General features: G+C 41.9%; 1 protein-coding gene across 3 annotated transcripts in view; it reads left to right on the forward strand.

The window, feature by feature from the left end:
* Positions 1-22279, forward strand: part of gpc5c (glypican 5c) — a 106556-nt gene that overhangs the window by 42796 nt on the left and 41481 nt on the right. For 2 of the 3 annotated variants that reach the window (XM_029454136.1, XM_029454138.1), the window contains exons 4-6: positions 2208-2371; positions 3494-3550; positions 4206-4328. In XM_029454136.1, coding sequence (XP_029309996.1) covers positions 2208-2371; positions 3494-3550; positions 4206-4328 — 344 coding nt within the window. The remainder of the gene's footprint in view (positions 1-2207; positions 2372-3493; positions 3551-4205; positions 4329-22279) is intronic. The other variant, XM_029454137.1, reaches the window with a different exon arrangement.

Raw genomic sequence — 22279 nt, forward strand, 5'->3', positions numbered from 1 at the left:
ACACGCACATCACTGTAGACCTCCCAAATGCTGTTGTCTGGACATGATGTCATGGGACTGTATGTTGTCTGAAATATGTTTTTTGAATCTCTAGAATGTATTCTTTTCCTAAATAAGCTAGAGGCATATGGTACACTTCAATCGTCCATCTTGGTTAAGTACTTTAAGTATTTAGACATTTAGTTTATACAGAGGTTTAAGCATGTTTGCATGACATGCCATGACATGGATAGCTTTTTGGAATTAACAACGTTTTACAGTCATTTTATTTTGCTGCTACAAACACTAATGTACTCGCTAATGTTGATAATACTGGGCAATGTTGAAATCTCTGGCCTAATCAGCAACATATAAACTGCAACATTCAGAATATACTTGTTTACCATTACACTTTTTCACTAACTTTAATTTGGCAAACTTGTGTTTCATAAAAAAATCCATTTTACAGGTTTGAAATTTACGAGTCTTCTAATAAATGTCTGAACCCGTCATGTTGTGCAGACGGTATGCAAATGAATTAAACAGTAACTGTCTGCAGAAGCACTGCAGCACATGCAAAAGAGCATTTGGCTTAGTATGTTGATAGGACTATATGGCCAAGACAGTTGCTGTGTTCTATCTTTTCTCACCGCCACAATGTAATGTGTGTGTGTGGCATGTGTGTGTGTGACTATATGCATGTGTGGCTGTGAATCGCTCTACCACATGTGAGCATGTTTTATTGGTCTGGAGGGAGTTAAGGTTAATGCAATAAAACAACCTTCCCCGTGCCCAACGTCTGCCTTAAGAGAGGATTTAAGACCAGGGTGTAGTTAGAAAAAGTATGAGAGAAAGGCCAGAGTGAGGAGTAAAGTGCAAACGGTGCAATGAAGATTAAAAATGTTCAGGTGGTTAGTGAGGCTAGAAAGCATCTCTTGGGTTCCTGAGCCATTCACATCCCCACTGCCCAGGAATAGCTAGCTGCTATGTGAAAACTTCCATTTAAACTCCATTTATAAGGCACATGAGATGAGTGACTTGACTCACCCTAGAGGGAAAGTGTATTTTTAGCAGCACACATTTTGTGACTGTTAACACATATTTCAGCTGCTTCCTGACTTACTCATCCAAACTCTTCGCAGCATGTGGACAGACACAACTTCAAACAGCCATTTAAACACAGATGGTTGCCAGTTCCTTCCGACTGACCAATTTCTGATCTGTTGTGTATTGTAACTCATTGTACTCTATTATGTGTACATACAACGCACTTGAATATTGCACTCTTTTAAACTGTGATTGCTGAATAAAAATGACTCAGCGCTAATTTAAAACAGTAAAGGTATACTTAGTCAAGGTAGCAATACGGCTATCAATCTGTTCTGGGAAAAGTCTTAGTGCACTTTGCTGTAAATATGAAAACATGAGGAGGCAACCTTCAATTAAGTCAATCTTTATAATTATTGCTGCCTATTACTCTAATGCTTGCTTTTATTCATCAGTGGTGAATAAGTAGTGCTGCTAAATATTACTTATTCCTGTTGGACGCCCTTACATGGCAGAATGACTCATCCCTGTAGAGAAAGCAGCCTACGGCATATACACTGGTCACTCAGTTCAATGTGCAAGAGCCATTACAGTCTGTCTCTCTGGCTAATTGAGGATCACCTAATAACAATGGCCAGAGGCTTTTAAGCCAATGAAATGTCATTGATTTTACCTCTTGGTTTGAAGCACACACGCCTTCATTCTCATGACCCTGCTGTCTCTGCTGCTGGCTTTAATAGCCCACTGGAGATACTCGCCATCGCTGCCAACTGTGCGCATGTGCATTCACCTCCATGAGGTAGTGGAATGTTTTACATTTACTGTCAGCCTCGTGGCAGTAACTCACTCATCGCACCATTTTCTTTCATCACGTCCCTCAATTCACTCCCACCGTTTTCCCATGTTGTCCGTTACCCTGAAGTTCTCTGCTCCATAATTCTTTTCACCTCTCTTCACCCTGCAATCATTCAACTGAAATGTAGCCATTCCTCATTTCAAATGGATGCCATCACCCTGAAAAAAAGTGTTCACTTTGAATAACTTATTTTATTTTATATATGCTTTCAACTGTGCAGGTGTCATTTGGCAGTTTATTGAAGTCATCCTGCAGCCCCACCCATGCAGTTATATGTTTTCCTAGCTTAACAGGTGTGTGTCTGTTTGCTCTATCCTCACCACAGGTGGACAAGGTGTGTGGCCTGTCTACTGGGGAACCTCCAAGCATGCAGCCTACTGGGCCAGAGGTCATAACCTCTACCGTGACCTCATCTTCTCTTCCTCCATCTGCCGCCCCCTCCCAACCTCTACCAGAGCAGTGGCTGGGGCAGTTAGCCCACTTGAGGAGGTAAGACAAAGCAATGAAGTGAACTGTGATTAAGTCAGTAAGTTAAACAAGTTTAATACTGCCTTTTGTGAATCAAAATGCCTTTTTTTCTGGCAAACATTCAGCTTTTGGCTTGTTAATTAGTTATACTACTAGATTGTCAGCTAAATGCAAAGTAAATTGAAATTAAATTGTCAGGTCTGTATGACATTCTCTCTTTCTTCATATGGTTAGTTGGACACAACATAAACACACATAGTATGTAAATGTAGAGCCTGGCACTAAAGTCCATGTCCTCCACCTGGCCTCTGAGGCAGCCGTTCCATGCCCACAGCAGCTGGTAGTGATGTGCCAGCAGAGGGGGAATGTGGGTAAGATTAATCTTAATGGACCAACAGTTTCCTGTTTACCCAGACGGCCATACCACCAACTCTGCACACCAGCCGGCCTCAGCTTAAATAGCACCACACACGGAAACACACAGACTTGCAGCGTTGTCTGCCTGACCTTGTCCCAAACCATGAATCACTGCACTGATGCCAGCCTCGCTGACAGGTCTGGCCTGGCACTGCCACCGCCATTCATGGCAACACAATCCAGCTCCCTGCCTGCTGCCAACCCTGACCAAAGCACATGTGAGAGCTGACCACTTCAGAGACATGGCAGCACCCACTGCAGAAAAGGGAGAATAGTCTGCTGCTGAAAAATATGAAACGTGATACAGTAAAGCAACATTTATGTTTCGTTTTAATGGGAAGAAATATGAATGTAGAGCTCAGCAGAACTTTCTTTTGGCTTTCCTGTGAATATTTAACTATCTGCACATGTGCAGATGTTTGCTTGTGTGTTTGTTTACTGACTTAACATATACATTGCAATGCATACCAGTATCTGTTTTAATTGGTGGTGTGGTGTGGGCTGAAATGGGTATTGATTTATGTGTGGTGTGGCTAGTCTCCGCATGTGCATGATTAATCACTCTCTTCCAGGGTCAACTGACTATCTTTTCTCCCTCCTCCCTGTGTGTCTTGTTTTGTCATCCTTTTGTTTCTTTTTTCTTTCTCTCACGCCCCACCTTTCACATCCCTGCATCATCCTTGCTTGCAACAATCTCCCCTGGACTCCAACTCCCATCATTCCCAGCTCGTTCCCTCTGAAACCCTCCAAGAACAATAAACATAATCTGAGAACACTCTCTAGGTAAGCATGAACCCAAGGGACTTATTTCTCTTACTCTTACTCTCACACACTTTATATAGCAATGACAGCTCATATTATGACTGTGATATTTCTTTGTATGTACTTTATTCTTTTTTACAGTTGATTGTTTTTGGGTGATTTATGCGACAACATTTTTTTTTATGTGTTATAAAACCATCATTATTCATGTCGTCTGTGGTTCTTGAACAGCGATTCCCGACACTGACTCAACACATAACCTCTCATGACCCCCCTGCTGTTGTTGCTCTGCCTCATGGGTGGCAAAAATGTCGATCAAAATATTATGGTATTGTTTTGCTCGAGATGACAGTGCCTATATCGATAACATGTGTTAGCAGATCTGATGAAGCAAGCACTTTACCGCACAGCATAATTAAGGAAAATGTGCTGAGTTAGGGAAGTGGTCACATTCAAAGTCACTCATTTTCTACCACCATCAATATAGTCATGTGTATTTATCACATGCATGTATTGTTGAATGGAATGCAAACACTGTTTTTTGATGGTGTAATACCAAAACTATTGCCACAATTCCTCAATTGTGTTTTCCTGACCCTGCTTGTGATGTAGAAAGATATGTGGTATGTATTAAAATCGCTCTATGTCCTTTCCCCATGTGTTTGTTTTTCCTCAGGGAGTTCTTGATGTACCTGCAGCGCTACAAGTCTTTCTTTGCAGCATTGCCAGAGATGCTGTGCGAAGGGGAGAATGTAGTGGACGACTCCACGTGCTGGAGCGGAGATGACGTGGTGGAGAGGTAAGAGAAACGTGTTCAGTCCCTCACCCCCTCCATTCACTATAAACTTGAGTTTGTGAAAAGGAAAGACTTGACAAAGAGACATGAGACATTCATTCACTTTTGGACAATCGCATTACTTTTCAAGATTTTCAAAATCATCCCATTCAGTTGACCTCGGATTGATTTATACCGTACGTTGAAAAGCCATTGTCCTTTTTAGTAGATTACATTTGTAGTTTAGAGTTGTGCTGCTGTGAGAGCAGAACTGTGATTAGACAATGCTTTGTATCTTGTTGCATTACTTTGCCACTGCCAGTTGTTGCATAAACACATTTATTTGGCAGAACTTAGAGATGACAACCTTTATTTTCTACATGACACTACCTTAGGTGCTGGGTTGTATGCATCCGTTCAAACTTATTAAGATTTATTCATTCTAAAACCTTACCTTGTAAAAGTAAGAGTTTTGAATACATAGAGATTTCAGAAAGAGTAACAAACTCTGTGTATTGTATTGTGTGCTTGTGTAAGATACGGTCTGTGAGTCTGTGTGCTTGGCTGTTGTTAATCAATGTGGGGAATAAGGAAGTCATTAAATCCATCTCCACATTGAGTGAATGCAGGCAGAACAAATAGTTGGTACGCTCTCCTCTCCTTTGTATTAGAGTCAGTTAAGTAGTTGTTATCTGTGCCTTTCTCTCTTTTTCCACTCCATTGTGTTTCTTTATTTTCTTTATGAGGTTTTTATTTTGTGCAGATTTATAGGTGTGGCCCTGGAACCCTTTTCCTGCTTGTGGTTTTGGGTGCATCTCTCAGAGACTGAAGTACTTACTCTCTGTCTGCCTGTCATTGTGTGCGTGTCTCTCTCTCTCCGTGTGTGTGTGTGTGTGTGTGTGGTTATGTGCTTTTTCAGTCAGCATGAGAAGAACAGAGAATTGATGCAGATTACTGAGCCAATGCGAGTCTGTAACTGATTACCTATGCTGGATCTGTTTCTTAAACGCTCTAGAGACTTGGGCCACAATTATGACAAGGTTATGCTCTCCTTCTTCTGCGGTGGCCCTAAAGTGGCTCCCATTACCATGGCAACCTCAGCTCTCGGCACTGCCAGTGTTGGCCCTGATAGAGGCAAACGGAGGTCTGGGGATGCTTTTCCCCATGATCCACCCTGAGTGATTGTCAGATCCTTTGGCCCGAGTCCGTTTTGCTTGATTAAGCCATACATTATGCTTTACATGAGTACATGGGAAAACATTAGGCACATGAACAGATGTCTCTGATTCCAAAAAGCCCCTTTTATTATGCTCAGTGGTTGGCAAAAGCATTTTGTCAGAGAATTTCATGAATAAGTTGGGTTTTAATTAGCTCAGAAATAGTTAGCTTTCAAAATGTAAATCTCTTCTCTTCTCTTCTCCTCTTCTCTTGTCTTCTCTTCTCTTGTATTGTCTTCTCTTGTCTTCTCTTCTCTCCTCTTCTCTTGTCTTGTCTTGTCTTCTCTCCTCTTCGCTTCTTTCATCTTCTCTTCATGGCCTGGCCCAGTACTGTCCTACAATTCCACACTGGAGAGGATCTGCCAGTGTTGAGCAGACCACCCATTCATCAGGGCCTGTCACAGAGTGTCAGCAGACAAAGTACAGTAGACAGCCAATGTGTGTGTGCTAGGTCCATGACCAGGGCCATATTAGCAAGTAAACACAGGGTGAGGCAACCATTCAGCTGCAAAACACAAGAAATCTGCAATCTTGTCAAGATACGGCTTCTTTGTCTGTATTCATGGCCAGTTCTTTTCTTTATTCTGTATTTGTGTGTGTGTAAGTGACTGTGTGTCACTTTTACTACCAAGGGCATTGGTTTTTCAAGAACAGTGCTAATGGGTTGTAACGGTGTGTTATCACACACTCCCTGGTGAGAGCCAGGCCTTTTCTTGCGGTGTCAAGTGTTCTTGGGTTGAATAAGAAAACAGTACCCTACTGAGACATTTGGCACCACTCATAAACTGCTCAGATTGGCCTGTGGCTATTCAGTGGCCCTCTTCCACTGTATCTGACTCTGTTGGCATGTATTAGAGAGAGGGACAGGAGGGGGCATGAAAATGGTTGGCGTTTTGGTGCCATGGTGCCCCCTGTGCCTCCCTGTGCCCCTGATGAGGGAAGCATGATGGAGTGATGTGGGGGAAGAGGGCCTTGGCAGCATAAAGACCCATTGTGGAGTCAGTGGAGTGGGGCACAGCCCTGCCGTGGGGACCCCCGAAGCCTGGAGGGGGAACAAAGACCCTCCTATGAGGCTGCATGGGAAATACTTGGACATCGCTGCCATTACTACTGCCACTGGCTGCACGGAGCCTGGGAAAGTTGCATGAGAACAGCAAAGGCGATAAGAGAAGAAGGGTAGATATAAAATATGAGAAGAGATGAGAAAAAGCGTGTGAAGAAGACACCAACAGCATTGTCGAAAATGGATGTGCTAAGCTGCTAGTGTGTTAGTCCATGTCGTAGTCTGACTGGCTCTGTGGTGGGCACATCCACACAAAGCCTCTGAGGGCTTGGTGGGTTTTCCCCACACACAGGAGGACATAGACACACAAAGGCACGTACACTCACACACACACTGTCAATCCACACAGGATCCATATGCTAGTCAACAGCTGGAGGGGTTATTCATTTAGACACAATCATACTGTGCTCAGGCAAGGAGACACACATCCACATGTGAGAATACACACACACGCACACACACACACACACACACACGCACACACACACACACACACACACGCACACGTTTATGTTGTAATACTTCAAAGCACATCAAAGGCATTGGGGATTGAAATTCCCTTCCTCTCTTTATTCAGCATCTGATGACAGAGGGGCGAGCGGTTGTATTTACAACTAAAAATGCGTGTTGGCATGTGTTCAAACATTTCTGAACATTTACAGCATCACATGTGCGAATACTTTACACCATCTTTTCCGGAAAGATAAGATCAACCAAAATTACCACGTTCTTTATTTAGATTAGCCAGTTACTGTATAGCTATTATATAGTTCATTGCCATCTTTCTTCTCTATAATTATGCTAATTACATCCGTGTTTTGTTTTTTTGACACATAGAGATAGGGTGCAGGTTATGAAACAATGCTGCAGGCTACAGACACTGTTATGGCATAATTAGGACCTTTGTTAGTCCCTTGACTGAAAACACATGAGGAGGTAACCTCATATAGGGTTTTATTAGACAACAACTTAATGTTACATTTCTCCCAGACATATCCTGACCAAAAATAATTGGGTATGGAAGGCCAATCAAGGGGAAATAATATTGCAACTCAGCACAAATATAACAAATTCAAACCTGCTGTAAGTGCTTAATTTTGGGCATAAGCTCCATAATCAGTCAGTAACAAAATCCCTCTGACCATCACCAATTTGATTTTAGAGATTCTTGATGCAGCTGGTGGGGAACACGGTAGATAGAGGTTGGCAAAATTGCCAGAAAGTGGAGATCTGTAGGTGAAACTAACTGAATTGCAAAGAGTGATCAGTGGTTAGCAGTGGTGGAATGTAACTAACTGTATTTACTCAAGTACCACAATGCAAATGTGACGTACTTTACTTTACTTGAGTCTTTTCATGCCTATTTATACTTTTACTCCACTACATTTCAGTACATGTATATATATGTATATATATACTACTAATTTAAAATACAAATTAAGATATTTGCTCACAAAATGTATGAAGAGATTATTAAATATGATTGTTTGCTATAAACTAAACCACCCACCAATACATACCATGCGGCTCTTTGCCCAGTTTCATGCGGCTCTTCAGTTCATATCGAATTTTATTTGTGTGTGTGTGTATGTGTGCTGTCAGTATGAGAGCATGACAGTGCGTCAAATTTTGATGTGGCCCAAGAGTCAATCACAAAAATGTCTGCGATGCAGTGAACCAATCACCTTCGATGGGGGAAAAACCTATCGTAGAGTAAACACTATCTGACCATCTGAGTTCGATCCTAAAATTGCAGGGAAAAAATGCACAGCTAAGCGAAAATATGAAGACCAACATAGGATGTTTTTAGTAGAGTGGGAGAGTTCATATTCATATAAAAATGCTGCCTGACCTAGTGCAAAGTGTATTTGTGTTTGTTAACAAACTGAAACATGTTTAAGACACTTCTTCAAAAGGGAGAATTAGCGCATTTTCCCTCTCTGCTAAAAGCAAGTGGACAAGCCGCTTTTGTTTTCCCCGATGAGGACTTCCATGTCCGCTACACTGCGACTGAAATCAACGCAGAAGCTGAAGGCTACATTATTTTTAGCGCAAAACATTGACATCTTTACCTCAGCTTTGATCACTTGGTCTGCCTCCGACACAGTTCTTGTCACACATGAAATCATTGACAGTGTATGTTTTGTGCCTCGTGCTTGTGCTTGGACGATTTTTCTTGCTGGAGAACATCGCTTATTCTGCCGTGTGCAATGCTAACATCTGAATGGCACACTTTACAAAAAGCACGAGTTTGCCCGACTCTGCTTTTATTAAATAAGGGAAGATCTTCTCTCATTTGTCTAGTTACTTACATACAGTTTTAACTTGTTTGGCAGGTACAACTGCGTCTCCATCTATCTCCCGTTCACTGTGACTCTCATCCATATGTTCTCGTCTCCTTCTGTGTTATTGTTCCTGTTTTCTTCTTCTGTGTGTGTTTACTCGCGGATAACGTTGTTCAGCTAAAGGTAAACATACCACTGTCACCTGCTCTACCGGAGGCCACTTTACACTTTTTTTAATTAGGCCTTTTTTCCTTTTTTTTTTAAGGTTAAAAATACGGTATAATTACGGGAAAATATTTAAACGAGAAATCGGGATAGAAGTAAAAATACGGGATGATCCCGGGAAAAACGGGAGGGTTGACAGGTATGCTGCTAGACGAGGCTGGTGGCCCAGTTGGAGATGATTGAACTTTCTGAGGAAGACCGACTGAAACCTGTTCTGAGGGAAGGACCCTTGAGTTCTGAAAAACTGCCAGTGGAAAAAATATCCCAATGTCAAACGGGCTGCGCTCAAGCTACTATCAATGTTTGGGTCAACATACGTCTGTGAGTCGGTGTTTTCTACCCTGAAACACGTGAAATCAAAGTATCGATCTGTTCTGACTGACACACATGTGAAAGAATTGCTTCGAGTGACCACAACGGAATACAAGCCAGATTTGAGGAGGATTGTTCAAGGCAAGGAATGTCAGAAGTCCCACTAATTTAAAGAAGCAACATGCATAGGAAGATAAAAAAACGTTTTCACATTTATTTACTGAGAGTTTGTGTGAGAGAGTGCACACAATGTTCATTGTTGATAATAACTGGCCTCTGAATACTGGTAGGAGAGGTTTAATTCAATTTCTCTCAATATTATGGTGTGTGTGACATTTACAATAAATCTGTCTGAGCAGAGCTATGCATGTCTGTCTTTGTGAGGGTGTGTGTGTGTGTGTGTGTGTAAAGTTTTAGATTTTAATTTTGTCTGTGTGAAAGAGAGAGGGGAGGAAGAGAGTGAGGGAGCACAGAGAAAGGCTGAGAACAAAAGAGAGAAGTGGTGGGGGGGGGGGGGGTGCGCATTTGTGACTGTGTGTATGATGTGGCTCTTTGCAGTAATATAGTACATTTTTTGGCTCTTAACCTCTGACTGGTTGGCCACCCCTGACATAGGCCAACAAGTACAGCTGAAATGATTTGCCTATGAATTAATGACAGAAGTATTTTTGATCCTTTCAGTCATATTTCATGCAAAGAAATGTCACGTTTCTGTATCGAGTACTTTTACTTTGAATACTTTATGTACATTTTCTTGATTATACTTAATGCAGGACTTTTACTTGTAACAGAGTATTTTTACAGTGTTGTATAAGTACTTTTATACTGAAGTAAGGAACTTAGAATACTTCTTCCACCACTTGGTTAGTAAGAGGAGGGATAACTCTTAGGTAAAGCCACTGAACACATGGTAGCCACCTCTGTGTATATATATTATTATTATTTTTTTTATTATTTTTTTTTTTATGTCAAGCAGCAAATAAAGTGCAGAACTCGGGTCACATGTGGCAAAAGAAAGCCAGGTGGAGCAGGGGCTTCTTTCAGACGCAGCGATCTGTTTCCCCATTGAAAGTTAACTGCAACAATCATGGAAGCAAACAATAAACATCATGTTGGGTTGTGTGTGGGGGGACTCAATGCTTATGATCTCGCTGTAGCTTTAGACTTACTTGATTCAATGATGTTAACCAGGAGGGAGTTACCTCTTACATTCTAGGCTGATGGTACAACAGAAAAAAGTAAAAGACATAGGGGAGAGCGAATGTGGAAGTATGTGTTAAGAGATGATTTTGATGGACTTTGGCACTTTGTCAGCATTTCCTGACCTACACACTCTTCTGGGATTCACTTTTATTGAGCTGAATTACTGTATACAGGCATGAGTTCTGCAGGGAGGAAAAGAAGTGATCTTCTTCTAGCCAAGTAGCAGTCAGAGATCATAATGCTTACTGGACAGCTCACTACCACCTCTCTCTGTATTGACCTGTATGAGGAGAAAAATGTATTTCAACCCCAGGGTAAAAACCCTTAATAACACAGAGGCCTGAAAAATAAATGATTTAATACATCATTTTAGTTTTTTTTAATTTACTACACCATATTTATAAAGCTTATTCATTCAATGTAATTCAACACTGAAGCCCCATGGCGCAATAGTGTGTCAAATTGCGGTCAGATTGATATAGGGATGAAATCTTATTATGAGTGGGTGTATGCACATGTGGGTGTGTAGGGCATGTGCATACAGTATGTGTGTATGTTCTTCCATAATAATGGAGAACTAATAACTCGCTGTACTTTGGGGATGCGTGTTTTGGATTTGCTCAAGGGGACGGCCCACAGACAATACAGTGTGAGTGCATCTGAATGCCTTGCATTTTTAAAAGGTTATGACAATCCATTTGTTTATCATTTTGACATCTGGAATCCATTCTGTTATTGCAGGGAGAAGCGAGGAGAGTGCTGCACCAGGCAAAGCCCTCACCTCTGTCACTCATTCACTTTCTCTCTTTCTTCCAGTCCCATCAAGCCATAGTTTTTTCTTCTTCTTCCCCGCTGTCTCTGTGTCGGTCTCTTGGGTCAGAGGAGCTCAGTTCGAAAATGCAATGGAATTGGATAATGTAACTCTAGCAGAGGGGGCAATAAATTAATTACTATTTGCAGAGGAAGGACATTCCCTGATCTGAGCTTGTGTGTGCTGTGTATATGTGGCTATGGGCAGAAGTCAGTTCATTCTGTTTGCTATGTGTATTCTTATGTAGCCACGAAGACAGACATGATGGAGTAGTGCAGGGGTCGGGAACCTATGGCTCTTTCGATAACGCGATATGGCTCGGAGACAATTTTGAGCTGACATTTTTTAACTTAACAAGTAATAAACAATTATACTGTGTCATTTTAAAGTAAAACATTTAGCAGCAGATTTGTTTTTAGTTCTCCCCTCTCCTTTCCTCCGCTGTGTGTGTGTGTGTGTGTGTGTGTACATGTGTGTGTGTGTAGGGGGCGGAGCCCCGCCCGTCGCGAGACTGCGCAAAACAAGCAGTAGACCGGGGGGGTTCAAACTCATTCACAGAGGGCCAACATTAAAAACTGGGACTACGTCGAGGGCCAAACACGGTCCACATTTATTGAACAGGGTACACATAAAGTGCAAAAAGATATGGAACATATTTAACTCAACTGCAGACGGATTGCTGAGCAGTTAAATTAAAATTTCTGAGCTGCAAAGTCGGCAAATGCGCTCAGTTGATCAGCAGAATGCTGTCGGGAACACAGCGGTGCAGATGTTTGTCAGTGTTTGGAAACACGTAGTGACCAAAGTTTCCTTCTGCATCAGAGTCTCCCACAGGCAGCTCAGCATCATACATGTCCGTGATCACACGGCCCTGAAGCTGCAGGTTTAACAGTGAGATGCTTCGTTATGTCGCACAAACAGGCCAGCTCACATCGCCCCAGAGATCTGTGGTGTCTTTCCCTTTGCTTTCCAAAAACTTTCATTTCATTCACATATTTAGATTATTCCTCAAATGTATTTTCCCGTGGTTGTGCCATGCATTGATTTAATTACCAAAACCGGCGGGCCAGTTATGACGGACATATGACATTTTCTCGCTGGTCGGATATAATTGCCTTGAGTTTGACCCCCGTGCAGTAAACACTGAAACGTGCACATAAATGAGATAAATAACGTAAGCGTTTAGTTTATTTAATAAAAGAGCTCCTGTTCAATGCAACATTGATACCGCTATTAGTACTCGGAGACGTGTTATTCTTAAAAAATGCACACGTAAAGTTGCATTCAAATTTATATGGCTCTCAAGGAAATACATAAAAAAAATATTTGGCTTTTATGGCTCTCCCAGCCAAAAAGGTTCCCGACCCCTGGAGTAGTGGGACAGCAGAGTCATGAGAAATTGACATCAGAGAAAAGTTATGGAAATATAGACTTCATATCCTTTCTTTCCCCTCTTGCACTTACCCTTTCACCTCTGCCATTTGTGTTTGGCATCTGTGGCAAACCTCTCAGTCCTTCCTCTGTCCCTCCCACAACCCCTTTTTTCTTTTTCTCCTTAACTCTGATTCAGTGGCCCATCCCTTTCCCATAACCCTGTGCTGCTGCCTGGGACCTCAGCATGACCCACTCTACATTACTAAATTGCAAAGACTTTTCTGTATTTAGGCCTACATCCTTGTGTTGTTTGTTTGTGTTTGTGTGTGTGTGTGTGTGTGTGTGTGTGTGTGTGTGTGTCTGTGTCTGTGTCTGTGTCTGTGTCTGTGTGTAAGAAAGAGAAAACAACAGTGATCATATCGCAGTAAATGTCAGTTATTTATTCTCTCTGCTGAAATGCTTGGAGTGCGGGAGTTATGGTATTTCTAAATCTGTAGCTGTGCAAAATAAAAAAGTGTTAGAGGATAGTTTGTGTGGAAGTTGTGGAAACAAATGTGATTTTCTTGGCCTCTCTGTACAATTATTTGCCAATTTGGGACTTAGCATGCCTCTTAGTGAAGAGTGTTTATGTGTTTCGGGCCTCCTCAAGTTTAGGTTTTATGGTGTGCCTTGGGGACATTGTACTTTATATTTGTGAAATTTCCTTCCAACTCCTTTCTGTCTCCTCTTCATAACGTTTATAGAAGGGACACAGTTTTACGGCTTCTCCTCTTCTGTTGTGTGTCCAGCCGGTGGAGTGGGTTGAGCTAATATAATTAAAATGCCACAATAGACTGGCATGTTTTACTGGAGCAGTTCCTACTGGGCGAGGTAGACATAGTGTACTCACTAACCTCTGTGCTTGCCCATTGGCAAGGCATCAAACTCATAGCAGGAGAGGAGGATGAGAAATAGAAGGAGAGGCATGCTGGGGAGGGGGAGAGGAAGTGTGGACGTGAAAACAATAAGTAGAATGAGAGAAAAACTGATGGTTGGATGGAGGAAAAGAAACGATACATGTAGGTCAGTGGCAGCAGGAAGCAGTGGCTTTAGGAGAGCTCTCTGCCTTTGTGGCTTAATTGCCTCTATGAGCCTGTTTGAAGTCCTCACTGTTGCGTGTCTGGGTGCCAGCCAATAGTGGTCTGTGTGATCTGCGTGTGTTCGAGAGGGTTGTGTTAGCCTCTCGTGCATTTCTTTATCTCAGTTTGACACGAATTTCTGACGCACTACGCCAGCAAACAAAGGACAAAACCCCAAATGATATGCAATTGCGCACATAAACACCACGCCGGCCAATGTATTACGTGTAAAACACAACGGTCAACGATGAGCCCTCCAGGAAGAACCCTTCACTTTAGAGACAATTTCATCTTGTGTCATAAAATTGCTCTTGGAAGACACCACAGCTATGCAATGAAGTGCTAGTTGTTTCTGGACACACACTCTGTGATGCTTATCGTGGTGTCGCAATGCTAGATCCGTATCTGCATGTTTCAGCAGACCGGTTCCTAACGGATTTTGTATAGGAATTTCAGCTTCATTTCTAAATGGTTGGAGTACACAACACATTTCTATACTGGCAAACTTTTTGAAGTGGTGGCACATAACCCAGACCTCAATGAGCCAACCAAAGAAAGCCACACAGTTGCCACTTGTTGAGGTGTTGAAGTGTGACTAGACTTAAAACAAAGAAATCATATCATATCAGCAACACACACACACACACACTGACTCATTCAGTTCGGTGTTCATTTTAACACTCTTCAAAGGAAGAGAAAATCCTACTGGCAAACCTCTGCTTTGATCCAAACATGCAGCTCGTACTGTAGCCGTGGTGACACAGGATTATGGCCTTATAGACCATCACACTATTTCTGTGTGCCACAGACAGATCACACTCTATACACAACACATTCACACACCCAACACGCATCAACACTCACACATCATGATCACATCTGACTTACAGAGCTGGACCTCTCTCTCTGTCGTGACTATTTTTAGGGACACTGTTATCCTTTTTCCTGGGGGATACAGCAGACTTTACAAACGTCAGTTAGACCTTGATTGTGTGCATGTTTTTGTCTGAATTTCAGCTGAATTTTGTGTGATGCAATGTATATACCTGTACGTCTGAATGTGGGGCCCGTGGCGAGCATTGGCACGATTCCCTGTAGAGTTTTAGTGTGAATGTGTGTACCAGTTTAAGTTTTCAGTGTGTGGTATTTACCATCGGAGTGAGATTCTCAACAAGACGTCTGGTTTGAATCCAAATGAGAGTTTAAGCAAGAGTCCGAGTTTGTTGTCCGACCCAGCGGATAAGTATGTGAGTTTAAAATGAAAGTGAATGACAGGCACGGGAGGAGAGAGGGAAAGCTAACAAAACCAACTCTGTACAAACAACAAAAGTACAGTACACTACTGTGGAGGGTGTTGTGTGTGTGTGTGTGTGTGTGTGCCTGTGATCTGTGCTCAGTGTGTATGTGGTAACCTGAAACCACAGGGAAAACGTTCCTAGAATTCCGGGTGGGTTTGGTGTCGTGGCCCGCTCACTGGAGCCCCCCGAGTGGTGCCGGGAATGCGGCCTCCGCACGGAAGAGCTTGAGAATGAAGGGAAAGTACCCCTGTGTGTTTTGAGCCAGAGCAGCTAAGCATCTCAACACAAACAAGTAATCGAATACCGGTAGTTTGTTTCTTGAAGTGTAGGTGCACTGACAGAGCATGAATGTACATTACAAAACACTGTTGACTGATACAAGACAAGAATCCATGCATTTTGTATATTATATGAGTGTATATTTGACAGAGAGAGAGACACACTAACATTATTTTGACAATGTATTGATGGCAATAACCTGTTTAACATAACACATCAACTCAAGGCTTTAGCAATAACAGTACAAAGTGTGAAGTTGTTAAGTTGTAATTTAACAGTAAAAAATATATATATATATATGGTACCATTGCCCGTTTACAATTCATTTGGAAACATGATGAGCACGACAGAATGTGGACACTCAAATTAAATGTTTTCCAATCCAATTTATTGCCGTGGCTTTGTACATGAAAGGCAACAGCAGATGGAGAGCAGTAGTCTATATTTGCAAAGTATTTGCGACTTAAACAAATGTAATTTAAGAAATAGAACCAGAAAGTAAAGATTGAAAAAATAAGGCAAAGGACAGCAGTGACAGGAAGTGCTAAAAATGGTTTATAAACATTCAAGAATGTGACTTTCCTATTGCTTCAAACTATCACCAACTCCATATATAATCCCTTCAGATGAGAAGCCTGTCAAAATGACAAATGCTTTGTAATTTATTGGATCAGTATTGGACTTAAAATATAAAATGCCAGGAAGGGACTATAAAAAGTCCTACTATCAATGACTCTGCACTCTAGGGACATTTGCTCAGCTACGGCCCAAGCCTCTTAACCCAAATCCAGACTTCTCAGATTCAGTTTACTGACTGATTTATGATGATTTGTCCAATTTCCGATCTGTGGCTGATTGACAGATAAGCCTGATCATGACACACATGATAGTAATGACTAGGACTTCTGCCAAGAAAGCCATTTTGGCCATGTGTTTGTCAATGCCACCATCTGCCTGACTTCATTTGGATAATAGCTCCCCAACCTTTGCCCTTCTTCTCTCTGCCTGCAGTACTGTCTCTCTCTCACTCCTTGACCTTAACAGAAGTTTGCACAACATTGCAATATATAATCCTATATATGTTATTCTGGTGTCAAGTGGCTGGAGAGCTGCCTCCATATCTCTCCATCTACAATATGCTCTCAAATGTCAATCTTACTGAGTGCCTGGGGACCGTTTCGGCTTGTGTGTGGGGGGGTATGCCGATATTCTGATTGCTTATAAGCTTAATAAACGTACTGTGTGGTGGTCTGAGTGTGCTCTGTGTGTGTGTACGCATGTGTTCATGGATGGGTGTGAGTTGTGCTCCCACATGCCCTTTGCAGCAGCCGAGAGTGTGATCCCTGACCCCCTCACTCAACACCCTCGCAGGCCCTCTCCGCTCTATGCGGGTATGTCTGAGTATGTGGATGCCTATGTAAGTTTGTTACCCTGAGTCAAATGTGCTGTATGTTTGAGTTGAAACTGGACTGTTTGCACTGAGTGCTTTTTGCTTACACAGGCAGCATATACAGTACAGTACAGTCCAGATGTGACATTGTACCTCCTTCTTTCTGCGTTTGTCCATGTTTATGATACACTTCGTACTCTACGAGCCCTTCTGTGATTGCAAAATCAGCCAGAACATAAAGATTTAATGTAAGTACATAACATTGTGACATATGGTATATTTAGCTTTATCCACGGTGAACCCCTTGACTGGTTTTTAGTTTACACTGGAGCTGTCAACCTTAAGCACTAGATCACGCCATTCTGGCCCGGATCAGACAGACAGACAAACAGGTGGTCGTACCACACCAGAGGATCATGGTCCACTCCACTCGTCTGTGCTCTGGGGCATAGTTTACTCGCCTGGCTCTGCCCCTGCCTGCCCTTGTCTGCCTTCCACACACCAACTGCCCCTCCAGCTCCCCCTAGACCTCTAACCTCAGTTATCCATGCCCTCCTCGGCATGTGGGCATGTGGCTGGAAGCGGGAATATATATTCATAACTCTAGGTCTTGTAACTTATTTCTTTCTCTCTCTCTCTCTCCTTTTTTTTTTTTTTTATTTCCCTCCTCAGTTCACATTTTCCATCTAATGCTCTGACTTTGTTGGTCTCTGTAGTGTCAGTTCTCTCTGTTTGTAAGAAAATTTGAGTCGAGGTGCAGTCTTTATCTATCTTCCCTTCTTTGTCACTTTCTACAACGTCCTTTATCCCTTTGTTACTTATACATACTTACACTATCTTTGAAATCAGTAAGTTGTCCGGTGAAACTTTGTGGAATTTAAATTGGTTTATGCTGCCACCTAGTGGGAAATCAATGTAGTTGAAGTAGGTGTATGCTTAATCGATTTGCACAAGAAGTAATCCGGTTTCAAAATGTAGTCAGTGGTATGATGCTCTATGTATATACTGGTGTGGGATAGCAATGTGTGAATTTCTCTTGGCTTGTTTATACAATAGGTTGCTGTAGATATGTTAATTTTAAGACATTGAAATCTGAATTTCTGCTGAGAAATCACTTGGTGATAGCCCATCACTGTTTTACAGCAAGGCGGGCCCAGATGGCCTCTTCTTGGCTTGGATCTAAAAAGGTAACCATTACAAAAAAATAATAAATTCAGCTCTAGCAATAGATTCACTGACTGACACGATTATTAAAAGTTACAGATCCTCTTCTAACTTGTCACATTTTCTCATTTTTATTTTCACATTTTTTACATTTTAAAGATACGCCTGCGTAGTTAGACCCGTGAATATAAACACAGGGGAGCTTGTTTGTGCGTGTGTTTGTGAGGAATACATCGAGGAGAAGCTGCATGTGAGTGTGGGGGTTTATGTACAACAGATATATAGTTGTATTTGTCAGGAAATGATGCTTGTCTGCATGTGATTTGCGGGTGTGGGCAAGGCAGACATGACTTGTTCTTGTTCTTGTTCCGCCAATCTAATGGAGCTGCATTTTCCCAGAAGTCTGTGTGGTCTATTGAGTCAGCCTGCAGTACGTCTGCTGGTACTTCGGAGCAGGCAACACAGAGGTGGGGAACAGTTACACCCAGTGACAGACACAGTCGGGAAAGTCAGGCCTGGGAATGTCCTCAAAGCAAACCACTGGCCAATTACAGCTGTAATCTATGTAACTGCCACCTATTAAAGCTTACGTATGAACTTTTAAGCAGTATAGCCTTATTGTATGTCTCTTTGTCTGTCTCTAGCACTAGACACAGACAAATGGAAGCTCTTTATTCTGTAATTTGTTTAACTTTCATGTAACCAAGTAGTAACGTTGATTTGTAGTCTTGGAGGGGCAGCGTGGGTTGCGGCCTTCCCTCACTTCCTATGAGGAAAACGTATCTAATTATCTGAACATAAAAGTTGTAAATGACTATTTCAAAGGTTTAAAGTTCATGACTTGGTGTAACGTAGGCTCAACATACCTGCAAAGTCACAATACACTTCAGACAATGGACATTGCCATCTCTTGAACAAGGACACATACTATATATATATATATATATTTTTTTTTTGTGCAGCAGTTTTTTTTATTACCGGCTGACATTTGATCATCTCAGCAGAGCATTTGTCTTTACTCTATGATGTGAGTTAGACATTTTAGAATTGTATACTTTTTCTGAAAAATATTAGACCACTGTTCTATATATGTGCTTTAAGGGAACTCATTTGAGTTGAGGTGAAAGACATTTAGTTAAAATGTTAATTCTGCGCACCTTCAAGACAATTGTGCATAAAACTGCCAAAACCAAAGAATGAGATTAACATTGAGAGATTGAGATTATCTGAGAGTTTTAGTGATCTCATCTTTCTTACGTTGAAAAGTGTAAACTGATTGCTTGGGAACTAAAATCACAAACAACATCTAACACTTAAAATATTGCCTAAAGTTAAGTAATGCTGTTATAAACACATTAGCCTCGTGGCCGATGAGGCAGAATCTTTTCAGTACACAATATTGGCCACAGGGGCGCAGTGTGGAAGCATATTTTGCTCCCCTGTCAGACCAGTGACTAAATCTGAAGGTATTGTCCTTGTAGTACAGTAGTAGAAGTAGAAGTATCTCATCATTATGTCAGGGTCTGGAGGCAGAACTAAGTTCAGAGAGTACATGTTGGATATGGTGGCTTCGTCCAGAGAGTAGGAGAGTATATACATTACACGGTGCTGCAACCTTTGATTTGCTAATGTCAGGATTTGTTTACACTGCCACAGAGATGAGCGAAAGAGAGCTAGAGAGAGAGAGAGAGAGAGAGAGAGAGAGAGAGAGAGAGAGTGTGAGTGTGTGTGTGTGTGTGTGTGAGTGTGTGAGAGAGAGAGAGAATTTGAGTAAGAAAGCGGGTGTAAGAGCAGTTTGTTGGCAGGAGTGAGTCACTTACACCAAATTAATTCAGCTCTTTGCAGTTGCTGTGATTGTTAGATAAATCGATACTTGTTCATTAGCCTGGAGTAGCATTGAAATGAAACTTGCTTGGCTGTGTATAGGTCTGTAATGGGCTAATGATGAGCCAAACTGGATATTGTAGCCATCACCTAGCCTGCAGATGGCAATAGAAATGGATGGGTAGAATAGAGTATCAAACGCCTCCTGGGTACAAGGTAATCACAGTATCTCTCTGTGATTACCTGTAAGTGTATGCGCATGCTAAGTGAATCACTATGCCTAGTCATCATATTCTCATCCCTGTTTATCTCTCCTTAAACACCCTCCCTCTTGCTCAGTCTCTATTCCCACTCTCTGACTCTCCTCAGCATTGGCCCAGGTCACAGTGACCTAGAGACCATACCAAGCCAGGACCAGATTTGGGCTGAGCCCACAAGACTCAGTACTTGTTGACTTGTTGAGGTAGCCTACAGCTGGGCTTGTGAAACATCTAAATGTAAAATGATTAGGCTTGATGTATCCAGGAAGTGGAAGTGGAACCTTAGCCAGCAGTACATTCTCAAAACCAAATATGCTAAAACATGCTAAATGAGAACAATGTTTCCCTCTGGAAATTCAGCAGTACTTTAAAAAATATATATATTTGATATTGAGCATTTTGGAAATACCAATTCTAATGAAAGCTCCAGCTGACTGTTAGCAGTGGGCCATATCTCCACCAGACCATGGTCTACTGGCTCAGAGGGCACTGGGGTCTGCTTTCAACTCCAACCACCATCCGTTCAATCTGATAAGACAAATCCAGTCAACAGCTACCACGCTGATTACACAAACAAGCACAGAGACGAGCAAACATTCAGAAAGGCTGTTTTGCTCCACCACATGGATCTCTGGTCACTGTAAAAGAAGGGAAATGTGCGTGAAGATAATGCAAGGAAATTTGAATTTAATGATTGGTTATGAAATCGATATTTTTTATCTCAGGAGTACTCGGTGAAAGAGATATGTGTTGGCTGTGATGGCCAAATGGAAAACAGGATGGAGGAGAAATATTGATTGGATACTTAACCTGACCTAATAAAGGCCATGTAAGTGTATTTGATAGCATTAAAAAAGGATATAGAAAACAAACATGCAGCATGAAGGGAGCCATTCATAAGCGCAGTAACACATTTTATTGCACTGCAGAGGACAGGCTTTCAGTGTGTAATAGCCATGAGTAATTTGAGCCATTCTTCAACCATATAGCTGTTACTGTGCAACCACTCAATAAAGCAGCCTGCTCTTGGTAAAATCACCCTGGGACCTTTTAAGAAGTGGCAACGCAGTTGAGACCAACATAGTGGTGTGTAATTCCAGCCCAACCACACAGCCATAAACAGCCATATTTCACTGGTCCACAGCGCCACAAAGACAGATATACAGCCAGCTCAGCACAGGTGTCGTGCCTCAGGTGAAGTCCAAGACAAAAACTGTAAAGATTCATTAACGTAATAGCCCCTGACAAAAATGTTTCATCTTGACTGAAATGACATAACCCTGCAGTTTGTGTAACTGGAGTTAGAAACAGCCCCGTGGACTGTTTGTTTTTGATTGTAGAGCCCCATTATTAATAGTAAAAGAACATGTCTTCTGCTCTTATGGCAATTACTCTAGGTCAGCGGTTCCCAACCGAGGGGGCCAGGATCCTCAAGGAGGTCGCACATTGATTGAACAGGATATGAGAGTAGAAAAAAAAAATGCTAAACAAAATTAAGTTTCCTTTTTTCAGAATTAGTTTTGATCTATGCTTTTTCTTGTGAATTTCTTTAAAATAATCCCTGTTTGGGGTCACAGATGAAAAGGTTTTGGAACAGTTGACAGTTGCTCTAGTTGACACACTGCACTGTAAATTTGAGGCAATTTTTCATATCAACATTCCCATCTAGAGAAAGACACAGTTTGATGAAGTGAAGATGAATGATTATGTAGGCAAAACAAGTTTAAAGAGTTCCATCACCTCATGATTAGTCATGCATACACTTCCCAAACACAAGGAGCAGCTAGTACAAAATCATCAAAAGAGTTTCCAACAAACTTCAAAACAAGGGCGATGAGATTGCTGGGTTCAGCAGCTGACTGTGTTTTTGATCTTGTTTGGAGTTGCCAACATCACTGCTGTGCCTGTGCAGCTCTTTATATTTCTGACCCTCCCTAACTTTGCCTACATGTCTGACTCATAACCCAATACAGAAGCTTGCCAGGCTGCAAAGAAGCATGACAGAGGGCCCACTGGGCTACCGGCCAGGTCTACAAAATCACACAGCACCCTTGACTCAGCTCTCAAAGAGAGTAACTGGGAGCTTCACAAAGTTTTGACAAGTAATTTGAAGTCTGTACTGGAACTACAGTCAAAAGCTCTACGTTCAGCA

Source organism: Cottoperca gobio, chromosome 17, assembly GCF_900634415.1.
Source record: "Cottoperca gobio chromosome 17, fCotGob3.1, whole genome shotgun sequence".
NCBI classification, from domain to species: domain Eukaryota; kingdom Metazoa; phylum Chordata; class Actinopteri; order Perciformes; family Bovichtidae; genus Cottoperca; species Cottoperca gobio.